Source organism: Berghia stephanieae, chromosome 13, assembly GCF_034508935.2.
Source record: "Berghia stephanieae isolate SIO BIC M18660-M18661 chromosome 13, UCSD_Bste_1.3, whole genome shotgun sequence".
Taxonomy (NCBI): Eukaryota; Metazoa; Mollusca; class Gastropoda; order Nudibranchia; family Aeolidiidae; genus Berghia; species Berghia stephanieae.
The window spans coordinates 6,773,205-6,800,704 of NC_088372.1; the positions used below are offsets into that span (position 1 = coordinate 6,773,205).

At 34.1% G+C, this 27,500-nt stretch overlaps 1 protein-coding gene across 9 annotated transcripts in view; it reads left to right on the top strand.

The window, feature by feature from the left end:
• The window catches only part of LOC144958990 (uncharacterized), a 196,130-nt gene that overhangs the window by 168,054 nt on the left and 576 nt on the right, over positions 1 to 27,500 (top strand). For 5 of the 9 annotated variants that reach the window (XM_078891294.1, XM_078891297.1, XM_078891295.1 and 2 more), the window contains 5 exons: positions 3,044 to 3,250; positions 4,511 to 4,852; positions 5,509 to 5,661; positions 6,450 to 6,576; positions 18,289 to 19,371. In XM_078891294.1, the coding sequence (XP_078747420.1) occupies positions 3,044 to 3,250; positions 4,511 to 4,852; positions 5,509 to 5,661; positions 6,450 to 6,576; positions 18,289 to 19,224 (1,765 nt within the window). In that variant the 3' untranslated portion in view covers positions 19,225 to 19,371. Of the gene's footprint in view, positions 1 to 3,043; positions 3,251 to 4,510; positions 4,853 to 5,508; positions 5,662 to 6,449; positions 6,577 to 8,167; positions 8,212 to 14,151; positions 15,941 to 18,288; positions 19,372 to 27,500 lie in introns of those variants that run through there. The other 4 variants (XM_078891302.1, XM_078891300.1, XM_078891301.1 and 1 more) reach the window with 4 other exon arrangements.

Below are 27,500 nucleotides of genomic sequence, written 5' to 3' on the forward strand. Positions count from 1 at the left end.
TTTGCGCATGCGTCTCTCTCGTCCTCGCTTTCTGTGAAGTGTCTCGTGCCGCTTTCACCGGAAGCGAGGACGAGATACTTATGCGCACAACCAACATCTCTCTAATAACTTTTCCGCCGGTGACGTTCAATCAAGGGACGCTACTCTTCCGCTAATCTCATTCCTTTTAGATAGTATGCGCTTGGCTAAGAAGCTCGTAACATTGCCATCCGGAAGTATAACGGACCAACATACAAAATTGTGTGTAACCATGAACTTTTATAGTCTGGTTAATACAGTTTAGTGAGAATCACTCACAAACGCGGATGGCAAAATACAATAACAAAGGCTTGAGTGACGTCATCTTCATTCTATCTATACCGTCAATTTGGGTTACTTTGCCTCAAGGGGAAACTTTGCCTCTGTGAATTTGGAGCATTTTCAACACTCTCAGGTTTGTTGCAGTTATTGTACCAGTTACCCTCTCCTTACCATCCATTGTCAGAATTGTCCCCAAAACTTCACACCCACCCAACACAAAAACAGACATTTCTTACTCAAACAGAAAAGCAACAAGCACATTCTATACATAATATTGTTCGACAATACGAGCTCTTTTACAGAATGTCCAGTTTTTATAGCTATAGCAAATAGAAATGAAATCTGGATGAGAAAAGTGACGGTTGAATCGTAACAAATGTGACGATTTTCCAATAAGGGGTAAGGGGAGAGGGTTAAAAGGCTAATTTTTATTAAATGAATTAACTGCCTCAAAACAAAACAATCTCTTAATGGTGCAAGATTGAAGAGGCAAAGTTTCCCTTTTAGACAAAGCTACCCCAGTAGACGGTTCTGAAACTTTGAAATATGTGACCCAACGTCTCAAAACCAAATCTTATGTCGGGATGGACCAGATGCTAAAAAGTCAAATTATATTTAAACTGGTCAAAAATATAAAACTTTGGTATTTAGCACAGTAAAATATGACATTCCTTCTCCTCTATAAAGCAAACAAACTCAACTTAAGTCTGATATTTCTGGCTACAAATTCTTAATCATCCCGACTTATACCGTTTTGAGACGAGGGGTCACATATAAAACAAAGAAAAAGGAGCTTTCTTCTCCACGCGACACAAAGCATTTTAATCTTTTAAAAATAAATGAGCTTTTATATAGCGCATTATCCACTAAACGTGGTCTAAGCGCTTTGCATGGGGATCCATAGCCAACACTAACATTTAACATTTAGGACGGGACATGACGCCTATTAGGCGATATACCATTTTTTTTTCTAACAGATACAACGCTGTTAACGACCAGGTACTCATTTTATACCTGAGTACGTTGGGAGAATGTGAGTAAAGAACTTTTTTCCAAGGGCTCAACTATATCGAGCGAGGCCCGAACCCAGGGCCTTCCGATCCGAAAGCGAGTGTCATACCACAAGACCACATAGCCGCACAATGAATAGAAACAAGGCTAGAACACATGCCATTTCGACCTTTGACCTTTGTCAGTAGACAATAAATAGGCAGTTACGAAAACACAACGAGTATTCAAGGTCATAGGGTTAATTAGGCTTTCAAAACAGAATGGCACAATTTTTTATTCTTACACAGCATCTATTATTTACCCCGTGTTAATCCTAGTTATCTCCCTTTCAAAACACTGCGGAGTGAGTTATTTCCCAACTACAAAGAGTAATAATTTGTGACCCATCGTCTCAAAACGGTATTATGTCGGAACGAACCAAATGCTTAAAATCTGAATTAAATGTTAAACTGGTCAAAAATATAAATAGTTGGCATTAGCACCCTAAAATACGGTATCCATTCTCCTCAATAAAACATACAAACTCAACACAAATCTGATATTTCAGGCTATAAATTCAATTTTCAACATCTTAACCAACCCGACTTAATACCGTTTTGAGGCGAAGGGTCACATTTATTATCCATGGCCTTTAAATAATATAATTTATGCCATTTGTATTTCAACATAGTGTCGCAAACATTTCATACCAAACAGTTATGACTTTGGCCCTTAGCAAGATCCGAGTTTTTGACTGAAGCCAACATGATATAATAATATAAAATTACATACACGTTTTTAAACGGCACCAGCCAGAACAACACAACAACAGCAGTAACAGTGATCATAATAATAATAATAATAATAATAATAATAATAATAATAATAATAATAATAATAATAATAATAATAATAATAAGGATAATAATAATAATAATAATAATAATAATAATGATAATATTAATAATAATAATGATAATAATAATAATAATAATGATAATAATAATAATAATAATAATAATAATAATAATAATAATAATAATAATAATAATAATAATAATAATAATAATAATAATAATAATAATAATATTAATAATAATGATAATTTCTTTTTGTGTGTGTGTGTGTGTGTTGGGGGTGGGGGGTCAGAGGTTGTTAGCTTGTTTGTTTTTTCTTTACTTGTTAGGCAAATAGCGAGTATCTAGTCTTTTGAATCTTTTTAATGGAATTTGTAGCCAGAAATATCAAATTTAAGTTGAGTTCTATTAAGCTTTATAGAGGAGAAGGAATATCATATTTTACTGTGTTAAATACCAACGTTTTATATTTTTGACAAGTTTAACTATAATTTGACTTTGCAGCACCTGGTCCATTTCGACATAATACCGTTTTGAGACGTTGGGTCACATTTTTGGAAAATGTTATTCTTCTGTTCTTTATCAAATTAAGAAATTAAGTTTAAGACAAAGAACTGAACAAGTGTGTATGAATGGTGGCAGACAAAGCAGGAAATAAAAATACAAGAAAATACGGATAATCAGAAGGTCTGAGGTTCGATCCCCAGTCGAGGTCGACTGATTTTTTGGCATGGTTTATTTCTTCTATTTTTCTTTCTTGCTTTGTCTGGCACCTTTCATATACACTTGTTCAGTTCTTTTTCTGTACTTTATAGACTGTCTAATAAATTTCAATTATTTGGCTATTTTCTATTTACCTTCCTTTTTCTTTTCTTTTTTTGTTTTCTTTGTCACAGGGGTAAATTTGGCATAGTTTACAAATGTACGCAAAAGTCAGACAGCCAAAGTCGAACTTGGGCGGCCAAAGTGATAAAATGTCGAGAAAAAGACAAAGCGGCAATCCGTCAAGAAGTCGAGGTGATGAACAGACTGAGGCACCCGAAACTGTTGATGTTGTGGGACGCCTTCGAATCGCCCCGCCAGATGGTGCTGGTCATGGAATTGTAAGTGTACAATAAATTGTAGATTGGAGTATGTTGAATGTGGTCAAAGGGAAGTAACTGCGTAAATGTCGTGTGCTGTATAGTAATTACAGAGTTATATCCCATGTGTTGTTACCTTATCTTGAAGAGTAAAAGGCCTTGTTTATTCTGATGTAATTTCCTTCCAATGGTCGTATTAGCGACGTTTGACTTGGTTGTAGTCTTTATCACCATCGTTATCATCATCATCATCATCATCATCATCACAATCGTTTCCATTACCACCACCAGCGTAGCTCAGCGGTGTGATCTTTGCTTCGTATCCGAAATGTACTGAGTTCGATCACCTGCGGCTGCGCTGTTTGGCTTTGAGCAAGTCACCTCAATTTAGCTAACTTTGCGGCGCTGCTCTGTGGCTGATGCCTGTGTTGTTCCAGTCCTCCCTTGGAATAGACCCTAAAGATAAATTTCCCCTAAGTGATGAATAAAGGCAATTTAGATTTAAATTTAGGTTTATATCCAGCTAGCTGGTGTCGTGAGTATTTTATCTAAACACATGGCACAGATAAACACTCTTAAGATGTTTTTTCCACCTTCTAAATGTCACCATCTATAGCATACGTGACTCAACTTACTTGACTTATGCCTCTTGACTCCTGGCGGAGTATAGGGCCTCAACAGCACTCTTCCATCTTCTTCTGTCCTTGGCACAGACCTTTGCCTCACTCCAGGTAAGATTGAAGATGCTGCAATCTTGGTGAAGGCTTCTCTTCCACGTCTGTTTTGGACGACCCCGTTTCCTCTTGCCCTGTGGGTTCCATTCGAGAGCCTGCTTGGTTATATAACAGGGCTCTTTCCGCAGGGTATGGCCAACCAACCCATCGCCACTTTCTGTGTCTGACCTGGACATCCATTTGTTGTTCTTGGTTTGTTCTTGTCTATAGCATACGTACCTACCGGTAAACGTGCGGCTATGTGGTCTAGTGGTATGACACTCGCTTTCGGATCTGAAGGTCCTGGGTTCGAGCCTCGCGCTCGGCGCATAGTTGAGTTCTTGGAAAAGGCTCTTTACTCACATTCTCTCTTGTCTCTGTCCGAAAAATTGTAATATCGCCTAACAGGCGTCATGTCCTGGCCTACATGTTAAATGTTGCTGTTGACCAGGGATCCCTTGTAAAGCGCTTTGAGCACATTTAGTGGATATTGCGCTATATAACGCTCAATTTATTTATTTAGTTTATTTTTAAATTAATGTCTTTATTTTCTTTTCACTTTTCTCAGTATCGGAGCAGGAGAGTTGTTTGAGCGTGTCATAGGTGAAGACTTCGTGTTAACAGAGAGAGACTGTGTTCATTTCCTACGTCAGATATGTGAAGGAGTGTCCTACATGCACTCCTCACACGTCCTTCACCTTGACCTCAAACCCGAAAACATCCTGTGCATAGCGGAAAATTCCAACCGCATCAAAATTATCGACTTCGGCCTGGCCAGGATCTTCAAGCCCGGAGACAGCACCAAGGTGTTGCTAGGGACGCCAGAGTTCATCGCCCCGGAAGTTATAAACTATGACGAGGTCAGCTTTTCTACTGACATGTGGAGTGTCGGCGTCATTTGTTATGTTCTGTAAGTATTTAGTCCTTAAATTGTTGTTGGTTTTATGTTTATTTCAAAATGATAATGTAATCGCTGAAAGCTCCAAACATAACCAATTTTAAAATTAAAATTGAGCTTTATATAGCGCAATATCCACTAAATGTGCTCAAAGCGTTTTACAAGGGGTCCCTGGTCGACAGCAACATTTAACATGTAGGACGGGACATGCCGCCTGTTAGGTGATATTATATTACAATTTTTCGGATAAAGATAACGTTGTTAACGGCCATGTACTCATTTTACACCTGAGTAAGGTGAGAGAATGTGAGTAAAGAGCCTTTTCCAAGGACTCAACTATGCACCGAGCGCGAGGCTCGAAACCCAGGACATTCCGATCCGAAAGCGAGTGTCATACCACTAGACCACATAGCCCCACTTTATACAATTTTTAAAACCGAAATCAATAATTTAATGACCCCGAAGAAATATATCATATATCATAGACCCGGTATTTTCTGCTCTCGGGTCAAATGTAATTCCGGAAAAGCTGAAAGCTGACGGAGGACGGAGGTCACGGCAGCTCCCAACTTTCCACTCTTATATCGTGTTAATGAAACACCACAGAGTAATTAAGGGGAAGTAATTCAATAAATATTAATAATTGTTATTTATTTTCTTCTGTCCAGTCTGTCAGGGTTATCCCCCTTCCTGGGTGACAACGACGCGGAGACTCTTTCTAACGTCACGGCTGGAGACTTTGATTTCGATGACGAGGCTTTTGACGAGATATCCGACGACGCCAAAGACTTCATCTCTAAACTTCTCATCAAACGCAAAGAGTAAGTAAAATATTGTAATCTCCCTTCATCCGCCATTATTGTTAAATGTCCTGATATGACTTTATTCAATAATTCATGTTAACGGATATTTTTTCGTCCCTGTATACATATGCACGTTTTGGTGCATTTTCATGCATGCCACGCCTGTAAACGAATTTCCATTTTTTTGGATAAATAAAGTATATCTTATCTTATCTTATCTTATGTGTGTGTCTTTGTGAGGGTGTGTGTGTGTGTGTGTGTGTGTGTGTGTGCGTGCTTGTATAAACGGGTGTGTGTACAAACATGTTTATAATGATGTTTTTCAGTTTTGTGCGCCTAGAGCTGTTTTGTCAACGGGATTGGGCGCTATACAAATAAACTTTATTGTTATTAAACATCATATCTTGTCGCTCCAACACCGAACCCACTCCACAGCATCTGTGGAGCAGACTCTTAGGTCATGGTCAGGGCAGCTGTCTGTGTCCGTCCTGGCATTCTATAATGTGCACTTGGTAAAAAAAACAAAAGTAAAGATAACAGCTTAAAAAACAAAACAAAAAAAAAACAAAACAAAAAAAAAACAGAAAAACAAAAAATCTAAAAGAACAAAATTAACAAAACTAGGAACATTTCGGGCTCAAAACCCTTCTTCAGCCAAAAGAACAATAAAAGTGTTGGTTTGCATCGTAACCAATTAGACGATTCTCTTATGGTTATGGTTGGTAAGGAGATGGTTAAAGAACCTCATATTGTAACAGATTGCAAACTGTTTTATAAATCGAAACATTATTCATAATCCCCCCCAGAAAACGCATGTTGACAGAAGACTGCCTGAAGCACTCGTGGTTAGCTGGAGACGAAGTGGACGGGATGAGGTATAAACGTCTGAATACAGATAGGTTGAAACACTTCATGGTTCGTCGCAAGTGGCTGGTAAGTTTGTCTTCGATATTTGTCCTTTTTATATTTAAACGTTCCGTCAAAAACAAAAGGCTGGGTAAAGTCTGTACAATAGGGCTGGGCGGGTACCCGGGTACCCGCGGGTAATAAAGTTAAACCGGGTACTCGGGTAAAAGGGGCGGGTAATGAGTACCCGCTTCAACAAATTATGGAAACAGAACTGACAATGATAATTATTGGATGTAATGCAATTTTGAGTTACATATTTACATTTACATGACTTTTTTTTCAAAAGATTTTCCTCCTTTATTTTTCAATTACATTGAATTTTTTTTGGATTTTTTATTTGTTAACACACATTTGATTCAATTTTGGAATCAACAGATTAAGACTATATTAGTTCTTATCTTTTAAAGGAATCTCAGGTATATATATATATATATATATATATATATATATATATATATATATATATATATATATATATATATATATATATATATATTTATATATATATTGGTTTCATTGTAGTTAATTATCCTTGTTTCTTACTTCAGTTTCGTTTCATTTGTTGTAATAATCAGACCCTACCCGGGTATTACCGGGGTAATGATTTGGGCGGATAATCCCAGCACTGCTATTTATAGAAGGATATTGGGCCTAAGTAAATAATTTGAAGACTCTAATGTTGATAATCATTGCTGATATTTTAAAACATACATATATCATATCATATCGCAGATAGAACAATTATATATAAGTAATCCTAAGACATTATTTTCAACAATATTAACATTTTCAATACACTAACCTTATGATGTATCAGGAGTCGACTATTTATTATCGTTATTGATTCAATGATTAAAATGATAACTACCCATATGTGACCCTTCGCCTCAAAACGGTTTTAAGTCGGTTTGGTTAAGATGCTGAAAATTGAATTTATAACCAGAAATAATATCAGACTTGCGTTGAGTTTGTATGCTTTTTATTGAGGGTGCTAATGCCAACAATTTATATTTTTGACCAGTTTAACATTAAATTCGTCTTTTAAGTATTTGGTTCGTTCCGACATAATACCGTTTTGAGACGATAGGTCACATATTACAACGTTTCCTGCTATGGGTTGTTCATAGAGGGGATCGTATATCGTATTGGATAATAAACATTGCATTACCGCGATTCTATTATTTATAAAAACGGATAGGATTTTTACTAGATAGTCATATAAATGGGAAACTGTGAAATGACAGTCTATTGTTAAAGGGTTGATGATAGGGAATGAGATTAGCGGAAGAGTAGCGTCCCTTGATTGGACGTCACCGGTGGAGAAGTTATTTGTAAACAAACCAACTACGAGCCAAGCACTCCAAATACAAAATTTATTATTCATATTTCTGTACAAAAATGCATATCATAATCAACGTTATGCATTTTTGTACAGAAATATGAATAATAAATTTTGTATTTGAGCTCTTGGCTTGTAGTTGGTTTGTTTACAAATAACTTCTCCCCCAGTGACGTCCAATCAAGGGACACTACTCTTCCGCTAATCTCATTCCCTATAGATTTAAGAGTTAAAACAAAATCTATTTATATATCTCTTATCTTTTTTCTCGTGCAGGGTGTCAGCCCAGAAATGTGAAGATGAAAGTAATTGATTTATTTTTGTTGTTATTTTCCCCCCTGGCTGGGCGTGTTGAATAATAATTAGTTTGAGGGCAACTTTAATTCCAATGGCTTTTACTTGTATTTGGATAATCCTGTTGTTTTCCCTTCTCGTAGAAAAATTCTTACAACACACAAGTCTAACACGGGCACATTTGCCGTTGGTTTTATCATGAGATGAATTCGTGTGTTGTTTGTTTGTTTGTTTGTTTGTTTGTTTATTAGATTGTTTGTTAGATAAAGAACTGAACAAGTGTCTGTAAAGGGTCCCAACTATCGAAAGCCCCTGTGGGTGTATTGGTAGCACGTCCGATCGGTAATTAGAAGGTCTGAGGTTCGATTCCAGTACCCTTGTGAAGAATATGTGACCCCTCGTCTCAAAACGGTATTAAGTCGGGATGATCACGATGCTGAAAATTGAATTTGTGGCCAGAAATATCAGACTTAAGTTGAGTTTCTATGCTTTATTGAGGAGAAGGAATATCATATTTTAGAATGCTAAATACCAGCATTTCATACTTTTGACCAGTTTAGCTTTAATTTGAATTTTTAGCATCCCGACATAATACCGTTTTGAGACGTTGGGTCACATATAGGTATTAAAATTGTCCCAACTACCGGGAGCCTCTGTGGTGTAATGGTAGCTCGCCTGACCGGTAATTAGAAGGTCCGAGGTTCGAACCCCAATCAAGGAGGTCGACTGCATGTTTGGGATGTTTGTTTTTTCTTGTTTTTTTTTTCTTTCTTGCTCTGTCTGTCATCTTTTATACGCACTTGTTCAGTTTTTTATCTTTCAACCGTTCCTGCCTTTAATTTCTTAATTTGATTGTGAGTATTTTTTGTTGCTGTTTCATTTAATTCACATGATTGTGATGGTAAAAATCCATGGGGTTTTGTTGTTGTTGTTGTTGTTATTGTTCTTGTTGTTGTTGTTGTTGTTATTGGTGTTGTTGTTGTTGTTGTCATTGTTGTTGTTGTTGTTGTTGTTGTTATTGGTGTTGTTATTGTTGTTGTTGTTGTTGTTGTTGTTATTTGTGTTGTTATTGTTTTTGTTGTTGTTGTTGTTGTTGTTATTGTTGTTGTTGTTGTTGTTGTTGTTATTGTTGTTGTTGTTGTTGTTATTGTTGTTGTTGTTGTTGTTGTTATTGGTGTTGTTATTGGTGTAAGAGAGTTAGCTTATAGCAAGTGGGTTTAATGAGTTCACAGTGCTTGTATATCAGTTAAACTTGGTCATTATATTGAGTAGTCTAGGACAGTTTTACGTTCCAAAGTTAAAGGATTGGTCATTATATTGAGTACTAGAAAATTACTTTCTTTGATCGGTATTACTTGGTTATTGGGGATAATAGCATCAAATTATAGTTGGAATTTATTATTTGGGCGTACAGATTATTTGGGCGTACTAAACTAACGTTTACCAAAAGTAATATTATATCATAAAAGGCGGGGTTTAACGCCAATATGTAGGAATTGACGTTTCAGGTTTGATTATGATTTGGTCTTACTCTTAGGGGTTGGATTATAGACTGACAGGCAACTGTCAAAACTGAAAGGGGGCGTGGAAACAATGGAACTGTGGGTAAAATTTTGATAGGGATAAAAGAGGATGTTTCGAGGAAAACGGTAGGATTCAACTTGACCATGAGCTGCACACTTTAAACCTTTTGTGCTCAATATCATTTATTTGCTTTTACGAACTTAGAAATATTCCACGTATATTGAAAATGGTTACTTAGGCAAACTGACTTTACATGTGGACTGATTTTACGGATTTGGAATTTATGAAACTGATTGAATTATGACCATGCTATTTGATTTGGATTTGGAATTTATCATGATTTGGATTTTGAATTTATCACAAACAAATAAAACTGTAAGAAATGAAACTTGGAATCTGGACTTTTATTTGAATGTCTTGATGTTGTGCATTCAATTATCATCACCGGCCCTTGAACTCTTTCGTCATTATTAACATCTACAACACAACGCAAAGGATAATACTACCATCTATCAAAAACACCACTATACGATCATAAGCCATTACATATGTGTGCAACTACCCCACATTATATATGTTATTTGGTGCCGTGACCAGGATTCTTATATATCTTTATTTGGAGCCGTGATACCATGATGTAAAGATGCTATTTTTCCGGACCATGGATTCACAAGAAATGTACATTGTTGCGGTGTTAACATCTATTGCAGTTTTTGTGAGACTCGAAATTTGAAGTGAAAAAAATTGTGAACAGATAGCTATTATGTTTATTTGGAAAAGAAAATGAATATCAATTTTGAAGGTGAAGTAGTATAATTATTTTGCACTGAAATATGAACAAAAATAATTTGAAATTATAGATGATTCCTAAAATTTTGACAAAAGACGATATTAAAAAAATAAACGAAATAAATTGAAAATAAGAACTATAGATAAAAAGGAAATTAAAAAAATATAAGGCAATATATTATATTTAGAAACTAAAAACAATATATTACAGAACGGCAAAATAATAATAATAATAATAATAATAATGATAATAATAATAATAATAATAATAATAATAATAATAATAATAATAATAATAATAATAATAATAATAATAATAATAATAATATAATAACATCCCATTGATGCTAAACGTATTTTATTTAATTAAAAATAAGAGAGGGAGAGATGAAAATGAAAATTGCAGTATTTAAGTGAAGATTTTAGTGCGTTTTATTTTTCAAAATAAATGAAAATGCGTTTACTTAGAATCAAGCGTTTCGGAATAGATCTTCGAATATTATTTTGTACCGTTAATGGCAATGTTTTGTTAATATCAGTAACAAAGATGTGTCGATTTTTATTTCAATGTTTTTATGTTACTGTTGGAATTACATTGACAGTTGGTCATTCTTTAATGTTGTTACGTTTTATTTTCTGTCAAAATGACTCAAGACGACGATGGCAATAACAACACGTAAATTATAAGTTTTGATAATTGAAAAATGTCTTATGGTATTTATTGTCATATTACAACATCATTGATTATATTTTTCTCCCGTCGGTAGGGATGAATTGGTAGGTTGATATTGACTCTTTGAGATTCATGGGTTCATGGCAAAGAGCAAAGTTTTATATCTGTTTGTTTTCTTGGTAATAAATGTGTGGTTAACGCAGCCAAGTAATCGACAACAGAGCTAATTTTATATTTGTAATGAGATATGGCGTTATAAATAGATTACATAAGACATTTGGATTTTATCACCGAAAATTAAGTTGAAATGATTTATGCGGAATATGAGTCAATCGTTGTTTTGTTTAGTTTTGTTTTGAAACGCGTTTCATCGTGATTTTTAAAGGAGACATATTCTCATAATAACGGAATAACAGACTTTTGGTTTAAAGTCGGAGAACAAATAAAATGACGGAGTATTAATTATTATGAAAGACTGATGTCTTGTAATGGGAGTTAAAATGTTATTACGGAAGAATAATAAAATATTGAAAATGCATTATCATGTCAAGTGAGCTGATAATATTTGTGACACAAGTGGTTAACTTGTTAAGAATCAGCGAATTATAAGTAACCCATATGGTAAAATGCTGTAAATGCATATTGGGTAAATAAGCGCAGTGATGTAAGACGCGGTAATTAAAGTGCACATGGTTTAAATTACGAGACGCAGGAATGAGGCGTTCGGGAATATTTTATTTTGCGTTTGATTAAAGCGCATGGTTGAACATTATGAAATGATGCAGAAGGCGGAGAATTTTTATAAATACGATGCGCGTGGTTAAAGCGCACACATTTATCAATGCTATATTAAGAGGCGCGAGATAACGTCGCAATGAGTTATATGAATATTTTTATAAGCCGAGGGCAAAGGCGCGAAACATTGAATTTTTATTGACCAGAGTGTATATCGTTTCTGTGAATATTTTGATTATCATATTTTTCTCCTATAGATTCGCTGTTGTAATTGTAATCAATATTTACTGCGTGGTTTGAATTTAACATTTATATCATAAAATTTGTAACTGAGTTGAAGAAGTTATGTTCAATTGTCAAATCTTAAGTGTGTAATCATTCGGCAATCAGTTGAAATGGTAGGAAGTGCTACGATAACATAAACAAAATCATATTTCATTAAATTAGGGATTTTCTAAGGGGAATAATTCGAGTTAATCAAAGGCAGAAGTAGTGTTTGCCCTAAAACATGATACAGTCATCACGAAAGAGGACACTTGCAACCATCGGTCATAACGGGAACGCTGATGACAACGACAGAGGCAACTCAAACACAACCACAACATAGGTCGGAAAATGTCCTAATCCCTTTGGTCTATCCACGAATACCTTGAAATGGAGTAAGCATCTCGACAAAACACTACGCCATTGATACGTCCAGAATCAACACAATCTACAGACTACAAACTACACAACAACCTCAATTACATCGTACCTTTCAACTTATACAAACTTGACAGAATTCATAAAATAATATCTGTATCAACACAGATTTCTTCCATGAACCTTTTTTATATTTACATTATTTACTGAACAATTGGATTACTTGTATTCACTTCTACGACAACAATACCCAACGATGTACGACATCAATAATTACATAAACGTTCAAGATACGATTGTTTGTACAAAATGATGTCAAATTGTGAACAATATTACTTCCTTCATGTGCAGTGGTGAGCGTATTCAAATTTAAACTTATGTTAATATACAAGTGTGCAGCACCCATATCTACAACTTATAAACATTGAATATTATAATAAAGCCTGCCTTAGTATCATTGTAAAGATAAAGGCTATATATGTATATAAGACAATGCAGGAAAAATTATCGCAAAACGCCACATGAGCAATTTCCTTGGATTCATTATCGTATGATATTCAACAACCTGCGTTCAAATAACGAAAATATTGTTGACCTTATTCGACCCTACTACATACACTACTAGACTACGTTATTATTACATCATCTACCTGGTGTGTGGACTCACATCACCCACCGGAACTCTGCAAGATTACATAATCTACCTGGTGTTTGGACTCACGTCACCCACCGGTACTCTACAGATTACATCATCTACCTGGTGTGTACTCACATGCCACCTCATCAAAACTCGATCAACAAACACAGACAATTACAACACACGACCTCTGTCGACTACTACACACGAACTCTTTGTCAACACATGGCTGAGTTCACAACTTTCTTTTGACTTGCTGGATAAGTCAAACTTCATTTAAATTCAAGATCTCGCACACAGTTAATCTTGAATTTTTACAATTTCATCTACAATGAGATTCAACATATACACAAGACAACCACAAATATCAACGAGGAGAATCAACCCAGATTCCGGAGATGAATGGATTACAGCGACGTCACAAGACCAAGAAACAACCCAACAGGTTAAGCATACGTTTGCTACCTGTAGAGTCTTTTTTCGTCCCAAATTCAAAAGACTCGAACAAATACAACACACTAATTGCAAAAGTTGGTCACTTTAGTAACAGCCCACAATCACATACTGTGTTAGATTTTACTTATTTAGTTATTTACACTGTACTAAATATGAATAAGTCGGACAGACTAATGACTGATTATTTACTAAACACTAAATATGTGATGTGAACAAGTCGGACAGACTAATGTCTGATTATTTATTAAACACTAAATATTTGAATGTGAAGACATTATGGTGATAATTCGAAGACATTTACAGAGGAAAAAGTTTTTAATTAATTAACAATTATTAAATTGAATTTATGACACTTGGGCTATTCAGTGACCACAACACACACAACAATGCAACACGTAGACTAGATACAATCACCTCAACTCTTATAGTTGATATATTTTTTTCATTACATGAAAACTCATTCTAAATGGAGACAATGACTTAATTAACAATTACTGACAATTTTTACAGGATGACCATTCTCAAAACGAACGGATTACTGAGAAATGTGACCTCTGATGGATGACCACAAAGAACAATTTGATATCAATGTAGTTGTAAACTACACCCTGATGACTTAAAAAGCTTAAAAAATTGAAACATCAACAATGAACAATGAATGATAATAACTTCAACTTGAATTTTAAAATGATGATAATGCTATTATTATGATTTATTTTTTTAATATTTTTTTTTTATTACTAATTGAAATGTAATCCTTCGTATATGGATTTAGATGTCTATAATACATTATTTGTACCACATATTATAAGTAGGAATTAATGTAATAATGTTGTTTAAATGGAATCATACAATATAAGGGAATATACAAGGTACTGGTTTTGATATGTCAGTAAATGAGTAGACATACATGGAAGCTGAAATTATCACCCATGTCGTAAAGAGTTGAATTTGAGATTGAATAAGACAACGTGAGTATATCACAAATGGAATTTGAACCATCCTTTTTCACGCAATACTATTTATGTGTGATGGGATATGACGAGAATTAAACAATTTTATTGCTATGAAGATGGAATTTAAGGTGAAAAGATATTTTTTTCTTTGAACTTTTAATTACTTGATATCTTACTTTCGATGTTGTGATGCCTTAAAAAGTATAATCGATAAATATATAAATGTTTAATCAACTTTCGTGTTGGTAAATTAAAATTTTAATCACTTTTAAATGATAGATACCTTACTGTTGATGTTGTAATTTGAAAGAAAGAAAAATCTATAATCGATATATATATATCTATTTAGATGTTGTAATCAAATTTGATGTTTGTGAATTTATCAATGTTGTAATACTATAAAACCTATAATTGATATATATGAATGTTGTAATCAACTTTGGTGTTTTTGAATTTAAAGTTTAAAGTTTTTAAATATTTAACTGGTATAAGTATTATCATTTTAACATTTATTTATTACATTTTAGTTGGACATTACATATATATTTAATCTCTCACTGTAATTTTTTTTTAATTGAAATTGTTTTAAAGTCAATTTAAATTCTAAGAAAGGGCGTATGTAAGAGAGTTAGCTTATAGCAAGTGGGTTTAATGAGTTCACAGTGCTTGTATATCAGTTAAACTTGGTCATTATATTGAGTAGTCTAGGACAGTTTTACGTTCCAAAGTTAAAGGATTGGTCATTATATTGAGTACTAGAAAATTACTTTCTTTGATCGGTATTACTTGGTTATTGGGGATAATAACATCAAATTATAGTTGGAATTTATTATTTGGGCGTACAGATTATTTGGGCGTACTAAACTAACGTTTACCAAAAGTAATATTATATCATAAAAGGCGGGGTTTAACGCCAATATGTAGGAATTGACGTTTCAGGTTTGATTATGATTTGGTCTTACTCTTAGGGGTTGGATTATAGACTGACAGGCAACTGTCAAAACTGAAAGGGGGCGTGGAAACAATGGAACTGTGGGTAAAATTTTGATAGGGATAAAAGAGGATGTTTCGAGGAAAACGGTAGGATTCAACTTGACCATGAGCTGCACACTTTAAACCTTTTGTGCTCAATATCATTTATTTGCTTTTACGAACTTAGAAATATTCCACGTATATTGAAAATGGTTACTTAGGCAAACTGACTTTACATGTGGACTGATTTTACGGATTTGGAATTTATGAAACTGATTGAATTATGACCATGCTATTTGATTTGGATTTGGAATTTATCATGATTTGGATTTTGAATTTATCACAAACAAATAAAACTGTAAGAAATGAAACTTGGAATCTGGACTTTTATTTGAATGTCTTGATGTTGTGCATTCAATTATCATCACCGACCCTTGAACTCTTTCGTCATTATTAACATCTACAACACAACGCAAAGGATAATACTACCATCTATGAAAAACACCACTATGCGATCATAAGCCATTACATATGTGTGCAACTACCCCACATTGGTGTTGTTATTGTTGTTATTGTTGTTGTTGTTGTTATTGTTGTTGTTGTTGTTGTTGTTGTTGTTGTTGTTATTGTTGTTGTTGTTGTTATTGTTGTTGTTGTTGTTATTGTTGTTGTTGTTTTTATTGTTGTTGTTGTTGTTGTCGTTGGTTCAGATTACTGATATTATTGGTTGAATTCAAAGTAACATTTCATAACACCATTTCACGTGGGCGTTCTGTGAGAGACACTTATAATCCCAACTCTCCCTCTCTCTCTCTCTGTCCCTCTCTCTCTCTCTCTCTGTTTGTCTCTTTCTTCCACCCACCCCTCTCTCTCTCTCTCTCTCTCTCTCTCTCAATATCTCCCTCTCTCTCTATCTCTCTATCTCCCTCTCTCCCTCTCTCTCTCTCTATCTCTATCCTTCCCTCTCTCTCCCTCTCTCTCTCCCTCTCTCTCTCCCTCTCTCTCTCTCTCTCAATATCTCCCTCTCTCTCTATCTCTCTCTCTCCCTCTCTCCCTCTCTCTCTCTCTCTATCTCTATCCTTCCCTCTCTCTCCCTCTCTCTCTCTCCCTCTCTCTCTCCCCCCCCCCTCTCTCTCTCTCTCTCTCTCAATATCTCCCTCTCTCTCTATCTCTCTATCTCCCTCTCTCCCTCTCTCTCTCTCTATCTCTATCCTTCCCTCTCTCTCCCTCTCTCTCTCCCCCCTCTCTCTCTCTCTCTCTCTCTCTCTCTCGCTCTCTCTCTCTCAGTCTGTTTTTATGAAAAGCTTTTAGAAATTTCAACTTGCAAATTCAAATGTTTACATTTAGGCTCTGTGGGTAGATCTTCATAGTCCAAATTGACGCAAGAATCGATTAACGAAATTGTCAAGTATCGAAAGGAAATTGACCATTAAAAATTAGTGTATAGTGTCGTTGCTTTTGGAAACACAGTATATGCAATGTTAACCAAATAGCACATACTGTGTTCTTCAATACAACGTCAGTGTAATACAATTTCAAAAAAGAATAGTAAATATGGGACAAAATGGTATCTAGATAGTAAGAAGTAAAATCTTAAAAAGAATTTGCTTGTAAATGATAAGGAATCCAGGTTCCGACATTCTGTTTTACTTACCTATAATCTATCAGTGCCTGCTTGCATTTTAGAACTTTATCTACATCCAATACATAAATATTTGATAAATTGATTCTAAACTTTTGTGGTGTGTGCTTAAATCATATCAGTTTTGTCTGTCAACTTAAACGTTTTTGAATACTTTTAGGTTCCATGTAATTATAAATAGTTGTGTTATTTCCAATCTTTTCTCATGTCCCCCTTTTTGGATTAATTTTCCACTGCATTTTGTGTGATTTCAGCTCTAACTTTGATACTACATAGTTATTATGAATTGAAGTTGAGAAGAAGAAGAAGAAGAAGAAGAAGAAGAAGAAGAAGAAGAAGAAGAAGAAGAAGAAGAAGAAGAAGAAGAAGAAGAAAAGAGAAGAAGAAAAGAAGAAGAAGAAGAAGAAGAAGAAGAAGAAGAAGAAGAAGAAGAAGAAGAAGAAGAAGAAGAAGAAGAAGAAGAAGAAGAAGAAGAAGAAGAAGAAGAAGAAGAAGAAGAAAAGAAGAAGAAGAAGAAGAAGAAGAAGAAGAAGAAGAAGAAGAAGAAAGAAGAAGAAGAGAAGAAGAAGAAGAAGAAGAAGAAGAAGAAGAAGAAGAAGAAGAAGAAGAAGAAGAAGAAGAAGAAGAAGAAAAGAAGAAGAAGAAGAAGAAGAAGAAGAAGAAGAAGAAGAAGAAGAAGAAGAAGAAGAAGAAGAAGAAGAAGAAGAGAAGAAGAAGAAGAAGAAGAAGAAGAAGAAGAAGAAGAAGAAGAAGAAGAAGAAGAAGAAGAAGAAGAAGAAGAAGAAGAAGAAGAAGAAGAAGAAGAAGAAGAAGAAGAGGTTTCAAGTCAATGGCAACACCAAACGTGTAGGAAGAGACAATACTGTTGACAGCTAGGTATTCATTTTGCACTTGAGTGCGCTGAGAGAATTTGAATAAAGAACCTTTTTTTTCTTTCTAAGAACTCAACTGTGCGCCGCTTTAAGCGAGACTCAAACCTTGGACCACAATTGATAGACATGTATATTATTTTTGGACGGAGTATTAAATATTTATGTTCAACTTTCCTTCCCCCCCCCCCCCCCCCCCCCCCCCCAGAAAACTGGCAATGCAGTCCTGGCTGTGAGTCGATTGATGAAAACTATGAGCTTGGGCAGTTTTAGCAGTCGGAGCGACAGCACTGGCAGTTTACAGGATGATGACGTGACAACCCCTCGTTCCCAGACGGAAGAAGAAAACGCCACCTCCCAAAAGTCCGAACCTTCTGTTCTTCAACAAAACGGAAGCGGTGACAAACCGGAAACGGACTCAAATACTCAAAATAATAACTCAAGTAGCGGTGATGATTTCGTCTCAAACATCAAGGACCAAAATGACAATAAACTTCCGGCAGCGGAAGTCATTACAAATGTTGTGGGTGATAATCAAGAAAATCACAGTTCTGTCCCTTTGAATCAAAATGAACCAGCTAGTGTACAACCTTCAACTTGCAACAATAACAATGTTAGTGATAAAAACCTCGAAGCAGAGAATGCATCAGACATTAAGGAATCTCACCAACCTTGTAATTCTTCAACGACCAATACTCATGCACTTCCGGATGAAACCACAACAACAACAACACACAACAACTCTACATTATTATCAACATCTTCGTCTTCAACTCTATGCCCATCTTCAACATCGACCTTACCATCGTCTTCATCTTCTGCATCTACATCATCTGCATCCCAACAACCCCCTACTTTCATTCGACAAATGACTGATAGCAAGGCATTCGTCGGGGACAATGTACGATTCGATGTAGTAGTGGAAGGGATTCCCAACCCCGATTTGACGTGGTATTTCGACGATGAGAAACTTCAGCAGGGAGATAACTCTAAATACTCAATAGAATCAAACGAGTCGAAAGGAATGTTTTCTCTTATTATTCGAAACGTAGACGAGGATGACGACGGAGAATACGTTTGCAAGGCCGTGAACTCTTGTGGTGAATTATTGTGTTCGGCGGAGTTATCTGTCTTAGAAATATAAGTGCGTTTTTTATATTATCTTCATACCATTTTGTCACCAATAAGATAATAGGTTGTGGTTGATGTAAAAAAAATATATTTTTTTAGCTATAAAATTAAACTACCACGAGAGGTTTGTCGTTCTCTCAAAGTTGAGCAATGACCATAGTTGTTGCAAGCGGATCAATTGACATGATACTTGTTTACTGCTTGCATTTCATTGGTCAATTGTCCACAGGTGCATGGTGATGATCAAAGCAGTGTGATGGTTGACTGTTGTTGGCATAGGGTCAAGGAATACGGATCCAATAAAGACTTGTTCAGTATCAAGGTTAATCTTGTACGAGTAAATTTGACCGTTTTCGTTTAAATGTTATATATATATATATATATATATATATATATATATATATATATATATATATATATATATATATATATATATATATATATATATATATATATATATATATAATAGTATGCGCTTGGCTTAAAAGCTCACAACATTGCCATCCGGAAGTATAACGAACCTACATATATATAAAACTATGTGTAACCATAAACTTTTATCGTCTGAATAATACAGCTAAATGAGAATTACTCATAGATGTGGGTGGCAAAAAAAACAATAGTAAAGACCCGAGTGACGTCAGCTTCATTCTATCTATAGCTTCAATACCTGATTTAAGTTATCATCTCTATGTCAAAGAGATTCCTTATATTGTCTGAGAGATCATTGTTGAAGGGTCCATGTACGTGAAGTTTATATATAGAACACTCGCCATCGATAATCCATGAGCTAGATAAGGATAGCAAACAATCGAAATATAAATAGTGTTAATTTTAACATTTTAAGCTAAAAATGTTCTACATAATGTACCAAGTTTCAACTGCTTTTAAATGCCGCATAAATTAATATTTGTCTCTTGGAGAACAAGAATAAATATAATATAAGTTTTATAAAAACAAATTTGGTGCTGTATGTATATACATTTCGTTAAAATGATAACAATGTCGTGTGTTGTAAATAACAAATTGTATTTCAACTTTATATGTGATAATGTGTTTCGAATCATTTTACAATAATTATCACCATATGCTGCCTTTTATTTAGTGAGTGAAACCAATAACATTGCTAACAAAAATTCGTTCAAACTTTTGTTTCTATACGAATGAGAACTTTTAGAGATGGTTTGAACTGTGAACAAGGAGATGATTTGATTGTTGTTAAAGATGATTTTTCATTACAACAATTTTAAATCGTCTCAGTTTGAATTGTTAATGATTTTAATACCTGCCAATGGGTATATTTAATATCATAACATTTCAGAAATATACATTGTGTAATGAGATTGAGGCATGTTTATTCATGTGTGTGTGTTGGAAAATATAACATTTAAAATGTGAGCCATTTACAATTGTTTAGGAATTTGATAATCTCTCACGTTTTATGGTATGTTATGATATGTTACACATCATATTAATGCCGTTTTATTAAAGAACACAGTATGTGCTCTTTGGTTAATATTGCATACACTGTGTTTATTTTTAAAACAACGGCAGTATTAATACTGTAGTATGAGTTCACGTTATACACAATATATCATTTTGGTCAACAAACCTTTGCTTGTAACATTGATCGATAATACAGAACTTAAATTTGTCCGAAATGTCTCACACTTTAGAAGGACTGAAATATTTTGATAAATTGAACGTCATAATTTGATAAATACGACATTTGTCTTTTGACAAATTCAAGTTCTTTTTTATCAACCGATATTTGTAATAACAGTTTTTCAGGCCAAATTTGAAAGAAAAAAAAAGATATATTATTCTCAGAGTAAGATAGAGATTTTGGCCCATTTACCTACATATGGAGTATGACGCATAATTATGTATTCACACATAGACCTATGTGTCAATAACGAAGAGCCAATAATGAAACTAAAGGCGAAAAGTAAGTGTGTCAATCAAATTGTAATGATGATATTAAGAGTAAAAAATGGTTCATAAAGCGACACAATGCAAACATACACGTCGTTACGACTAGAAATTCATTCTCAGTCTATGAATCTGTATTATAGAATTAAAGCGATGCACGAGGGTCGCATTGTGGTTAGTTTGTGACAACTGCTAAATTTGCTTTACATGCTTAATGTGCAATTATTGTAAATATTCATTACTTACACTTAAAATAATGCTATTGTTAGAAATAATTAGGTATTGCGTATATATCCCTCAGAGTAAAGACATTTTTATTTTTGTCAATATTTAAAAAAAAAAGAAAAAGAAAAAGAAAATTGACTCATTTTTACCAATGAAATTCATAGCAACATATTCATTCGTTGTGGTTACTGATGTCTGTTCATTTGTTTAATCGTTTATTTGTTTGTTTGTTTTTTGTTTTAGTGAGTATTAAGACATGTTTTAAATCTGTTTAGTTGAATACTATGTCTTTTTGTCTATTTTCCCATCTCATTTTTTAAATGCATTGTGCAACCTTAAAATTTTTCCGCATTGGGGTGGTAGTACCTTTCTAGTTTATTATCCTCTTTCATTCAAATTTTTAAAACATGATTTTAGCTTTAAAGTAGATAGTACAGTTTTACGTGTGAGATTGTTTAGCATTGTGGTCATAAATTATATTTTGGTGGATTAAATTTATCCGGTCATTTCTTAGAATTATTGCCTTCTGCTTGAGACACCTACGAATGTAATTATATCAGCAGAGAATGACACAAGGAAGAAATATACCGCAGTTAATGTTTTAGTTTTAATCCTTTCTCAGTCTCAGTCAACAACTGAAACAATAATATATTATTTTTACAGCTATACGGTTTTAAAAGCTGACCGTTGGAATGGAAATAACTTTCTCTGTAAAATGATGGAAAATTGATGAATCTGTTCTTGATTTCCAAATATTCCATTGTTGTGTATTTTATATTTAATCACAATTGTAATATGACGTTTTAGTTTATTTATCGTCAGTTAATAAAGCTATACCGTTAGTCTTAGATAAAGCTATACCGTTAGTCTTAGATAAAGCTATACCGTTAGTCTTAGATAAAGCTATACCGTTAGTCTTAGATAAAGCTATACCGTTAGTCTTAGATAAAGCTATACCGTTAGTCTTAGATAAAGCTATACCGTTAGTCTTAGATAAAGCTATACCGTTAGTCTTAGATAAAGCTATACCGTTAGTCTTAGATAAAGCTATACCGTTAGTCTTAGATAAAGCTATACCGTTAGTCTTAGATAAAGCTATACCGTTAGTCTTAGATAAAGCTATACCGTTAGTCTTAGATAAAGCTATACCGTTAGTCTTAGATAAAGCTATACCGTTAGTCTTAGATAAAGCTATACCGTTAGTCTTAGATAAAGCTATACCGTTAGTCTTAGATAAAGCTATACCGTTAGTCTTAGATAAAGCTATACCGTTAGTCTTAGATAAAGCTATACCGTTAGTCTTAGATAAAGCTATACCGTTAGTCTTAGATAAAGCTATACCGTTAGTCTTAGATAAAGCTATACCGTTAGTCTTAGATGAATAAAATATGATGATCCATTTTGAAAAAATAATAAAAAATATTAGCAGTATCTGACGGTTTTTTTTAATAGATTAAATTTTAAATCCAATAATTTTCCTAGAGGAGCCGCTGGCCAACTCACGAATGTTTGGCGATGAATGCATAATTTATAGCTCTTACACTGTGTAATGCTGTAATTATGCAACTCCGTCATTGAGTGTGATGGTGAGATAACTAATGACAAATATAATAAGTGGAGGATGTCTACATAAAATTATATTTTTGAGTAAATAATTCAGAAGTGAATAAATGACTACTTTAAACCTCCAAGATTTTTAAAATGACAATTATAGAAGTACAGGTAGGTGTGATGTTTGTAGAGAGAAAACTATTATAGTGATGAACTGATGAAATGTTGTGGTTTCTTTCATGTTTTAGTCTTTTATACGTAGGAGATAGAATCAATTTCGAGTTGTGATATTTCTTTGAATATTAACTCACTCAATCAGATATATTTTTGCTACTTTTCAAAATTGGAAAAAATGTATTAAAAAAGAGCATGTACATGGAAAGTTTTATTCAAATACCATTAAGATGTAAAAACTAAAAAAAAACAAACAATAGCTTTGATACTACGCATATAATTTGTCTCAGCAAAAATGTAATAAATAGGCATGGGGTAAAAGTAACCCGGGTAAACTACGAATAAAGTCGGTGTTCGGGTTGAGTGGGTTAATGTTTCAATATTGGCTTAATGATTGATTTGTAATTTAGTAGACAATGTTTGTGTGTTATTCGTAAATAGTTCGGAATTTGTAAAGAAGCATGCGTTTGAATAGTAATCAATTTTCATACAGAAATTTCTTGCTGTATTTTAACGTAACTCTATCACCTTTTCTCTGGCTGTGAATTGCTGGTTGTTGAGAAATTGATGAAATTGGCCTGTTTGACGTTGGTAAATACAATTCACAGATAATAAGGAGTTTTGTTTGGAGTATTAAATGGATTGCAACTCTTTATGACGACATTTAGGGTTTGCATTGATCAAAAATTCAATTAAATAAAATATTTTTGCCTCTTTGCAAAATAAGTTTAATAAAATTCGAAATCTGAATAAGAATATCTCCTTCCCCGGCTTTTCAATGTTTGTGTGATGTATGTCAATTTGTGTGGTGTGGGATGATGTTAAATTATGGCCATCTTTCACAAAAAGTACCTACCGCCTCTATTTAGATAATGGCATTTCGAATTTGCGACATCCCCTATTGTTCACAATACTGTCTAGTAGGAAGGTATATTATTGTCTTACTTTTCCAAGGTAAGCAGCACATGGCCCGTCCTAGAAGGTTTAAGTACTGGCAGAAATTGTAATAAAATAGAACTTAAAGATTGAGTTAAAGTGCAGATATTGAATGGTATCAGTCATTCTTTGCGCTGAATATTGGGATGAACTTTTACTAACATGTAAATATCGACTGAATCAAAATCTATTTATATATGTTTCAGAATGTTTAAATGTTAAGGTGTGTAAAGGAACAAGATCTTTATTAACTATGCAATATTTCCGAGTTGTGTGTCATACTTTTGTCATGAATTTAGTGTCTTTTGACTGTAACTTGGGTATATATATATATATATATATATATATATATATATATATATATATATATATATATATATTGTGTGTGTGTGTTTGTGTATATGGATAAGCTTAAATCATGAAACTCGAGTCATAAGAGATGCCTTCAACGCAGACAGAAAGTTTTATTTCTAAATCTTCCGAAAAACTAGTATATTTTGTCATTCTGATCATGTTGATTATGAGAGGAATGCGTTTATTATCGATTATGTCCCTTACTTGTGTCCAACACAGTGGACACTATTAAGAGGGACAGCACACATGTAAACACTCTTTGTCTTGGGATCGATGGTTTCTACACGAGTGAATAAAACTCACACAGTCACACAATTCATTAAAATAACAAACCTCAAAACTGAGATACCAGTCCCGTGTGTAGAGGTCTTTTGTAATTATTCTTTGTCCACAAATCAAGGGACTTAATTCGGTAGATAGTGAATTCACTCGATAAAAAATAAAAAAATAAATAAATAAATAAAAGGCACGTTAAGAAAATTTTGGCCAGAAAATTCATCCCTGAAATTTCGATTAATTAAAATTAAATAAATGATTCTTCCCCTTGTCAAAATCTCTCAAACCTGGGACTTCATCAATGAAGGTTTTATAGGTTTTGCAAAGATGAGGGTCATTTTGATATCATATAAAGAAATTAAGGAGCAGGAACAGGTGTAAGATAAAGATCTGAACAAGTGTGTATGAAAGGTGCCAGACAAAGCAAGAAAGAAGAATACAAGGACAAAAAAATCAACCCAAAAATCAGTCGACCTCTACTGGGGATCGAACCTCAGACCTTCTGGTTACCGGCCTGCAAGAAAGAAAAATACAAGAAAAAAAAATCATCCCAAAAAATCGGTGGAACTACCGGTCAGACCGGTAATCAGAAGGTCTGAGGTTCGATTCCCAGTCGAGGTATGTTTTTTTTCTCATATTTTTCTTTCTTGCCTGGTTTGTCACCTTCATACACACTTGTTCAGTTCTCGGTCATTTCGATACGTATATCGATATTTGAAGAACGATTTTCCAGCCAAAATTTGTGAAAAAAGAAATTTAAAAAAACCACGTATTTTTTTCTAAATTGCAGAACTGTACGACTTAAATTGTGGGCAATCGTCTCAAAACGGTATTATGTCGGAACGAACCGAATTTAATGTTAAAACTTAAAAAAAATTGTTGGCATTAGGACCTCAAAATATGGTATCCATTCTCCTCAATAAAACATACAAACTCATCGCAAGTCTGATATTTCTGGCTATAAATTCAATTTTCTACATCTTTACCAACCCAACGTAATACCGTTTTGAGGCGAAGGGCTTAAATTGTGGATGCTATTTTTTTTTGCTTGTGAAATGTGTAAAACAAATATTTGAATACACGAGTGTGTCATTTGATATCATGTCATGTGTTATGTATAATATCATGTCTGTCGTGATGTTTTTATTCCGTATCTTTTTACCATTATCTGACCTTGTAATAGCTTTTTTTTTTTAAAACTTACCTTACCAGTGATTAAAAATATTTAAAACATTTCGATTTTCCTTGTATTTTTCTTTTGAATGATAGAACAACAACAACAACAACAACAACAACAACAACAACAACTACTACTACTACTACTACTACTACTACTACTACTACTACTACGACTACTACTACTACTACTACTACTACTACTACTACTACTACTACTACTACTACTACTACTACTACTATAATAGTGATGATGACAATAATAATAATATTATTGTGGTTGTTCATACACAATTTCAGAAATTACGAATTTCCTTGTCAAATTACGAAATAGTAAATGTTGCTGCTGGAAGCTCGAAGAAATAATAAATAACAATGTGAAATTGAATGTAAGCTTCATTTTCATATACGAAAAAAAAAAAAAGATAAAATGGACGTTTCGGGTTTCCCCCTTTTCAACAAAACAGGATTAACGAAACACTACAGACGAAATAGAACGTGGTAGTGGCGTTGTTAAACGTCCATTTTATCTGTTTTCGTAATTAAATTGAAGCTTACATTTAATTCCACATTGTTATTTGTTTTTGAATGAAAGCAGTGTGTATTTTTTTTGGTGGTGGTGGGGGGGGGGGGGGGTTGGAAACAGTAAGGCCCATAGCGGGCCTGTAATAACTGTATTTTCTATACCCCTATACCCCTATATCTGTATTTCAACTTGCTTTTTGTCTTTGTCTTTGACCCTCTCCTTTCCACCCATAGGAAAATCGTCACATTCGTTACGATGCAGCCAACAATTTTTCTCATACTGATTTCTTTTGTACATCATAATATTTGAACAAAAATGTATGCTGTAGTTAAAGTATATTAACACTGTGTTGAAGAGCTCCTTTAGCAGAAAACAATATGTATAGCAAGAACTAACAGTTTTTGTGTTTGAGTGAAATAAATCTATTTTTGTATAAGTTGGGTGTGAAGTTTTGGGGAAAATCCGGAAAATGGACGGAAAGGAGAGAGTTAAACTGAGATGACTTGGAGGGAAACAGTCAAATGTATAGTTAAAGTTTTGGAGTTGATGTTATTTTCCCCTGTAACTCATCTCTCTGTTGTTATTTATTGTTATAATATTTGTTGCTTCGAATTTATGACGTAAGCATTTGAGTGTATTCCTCTTGGTGTGATCCTGTGCTTGTGTCTGGATAAATGAGACTCTTTATCATGATCTCAAACTAAAAACTCTGACCATTGACATTGCTCTTGGAATCTACATCTGTTTCCTATTTGCTCCATTCCCCTTTGCCTTACTTTTTTCTTGTATGGTTTTCTGGGTGGGGTTCCTTATCTCCCATAGTGGGCAGGGAGGTACTTACTGTGTCTTCTATCCCCCATTATTCATTTTCCAACATGCTTTCTGTCTTTGTCTTGGAATGAGATTACTTGGTTTTGTCTTGGCCCTGGTCGGATGTCCTGGCTGAGAGGGAGACAGTCAAATGTATAGTTAGAATTGTGGGAGATGATATTTTTTCCCTTGTAAATCATCTCCCTGTTATGCACTGTATTATGTTTTCTTTATATTATATATGATTTGTAAAACATTTGAGTGTATTCCTCTTAGTGGGGACCTGTGCTTGTGTCTGGATGAGACTTTTAGTGGTCTCAAACTAAGTA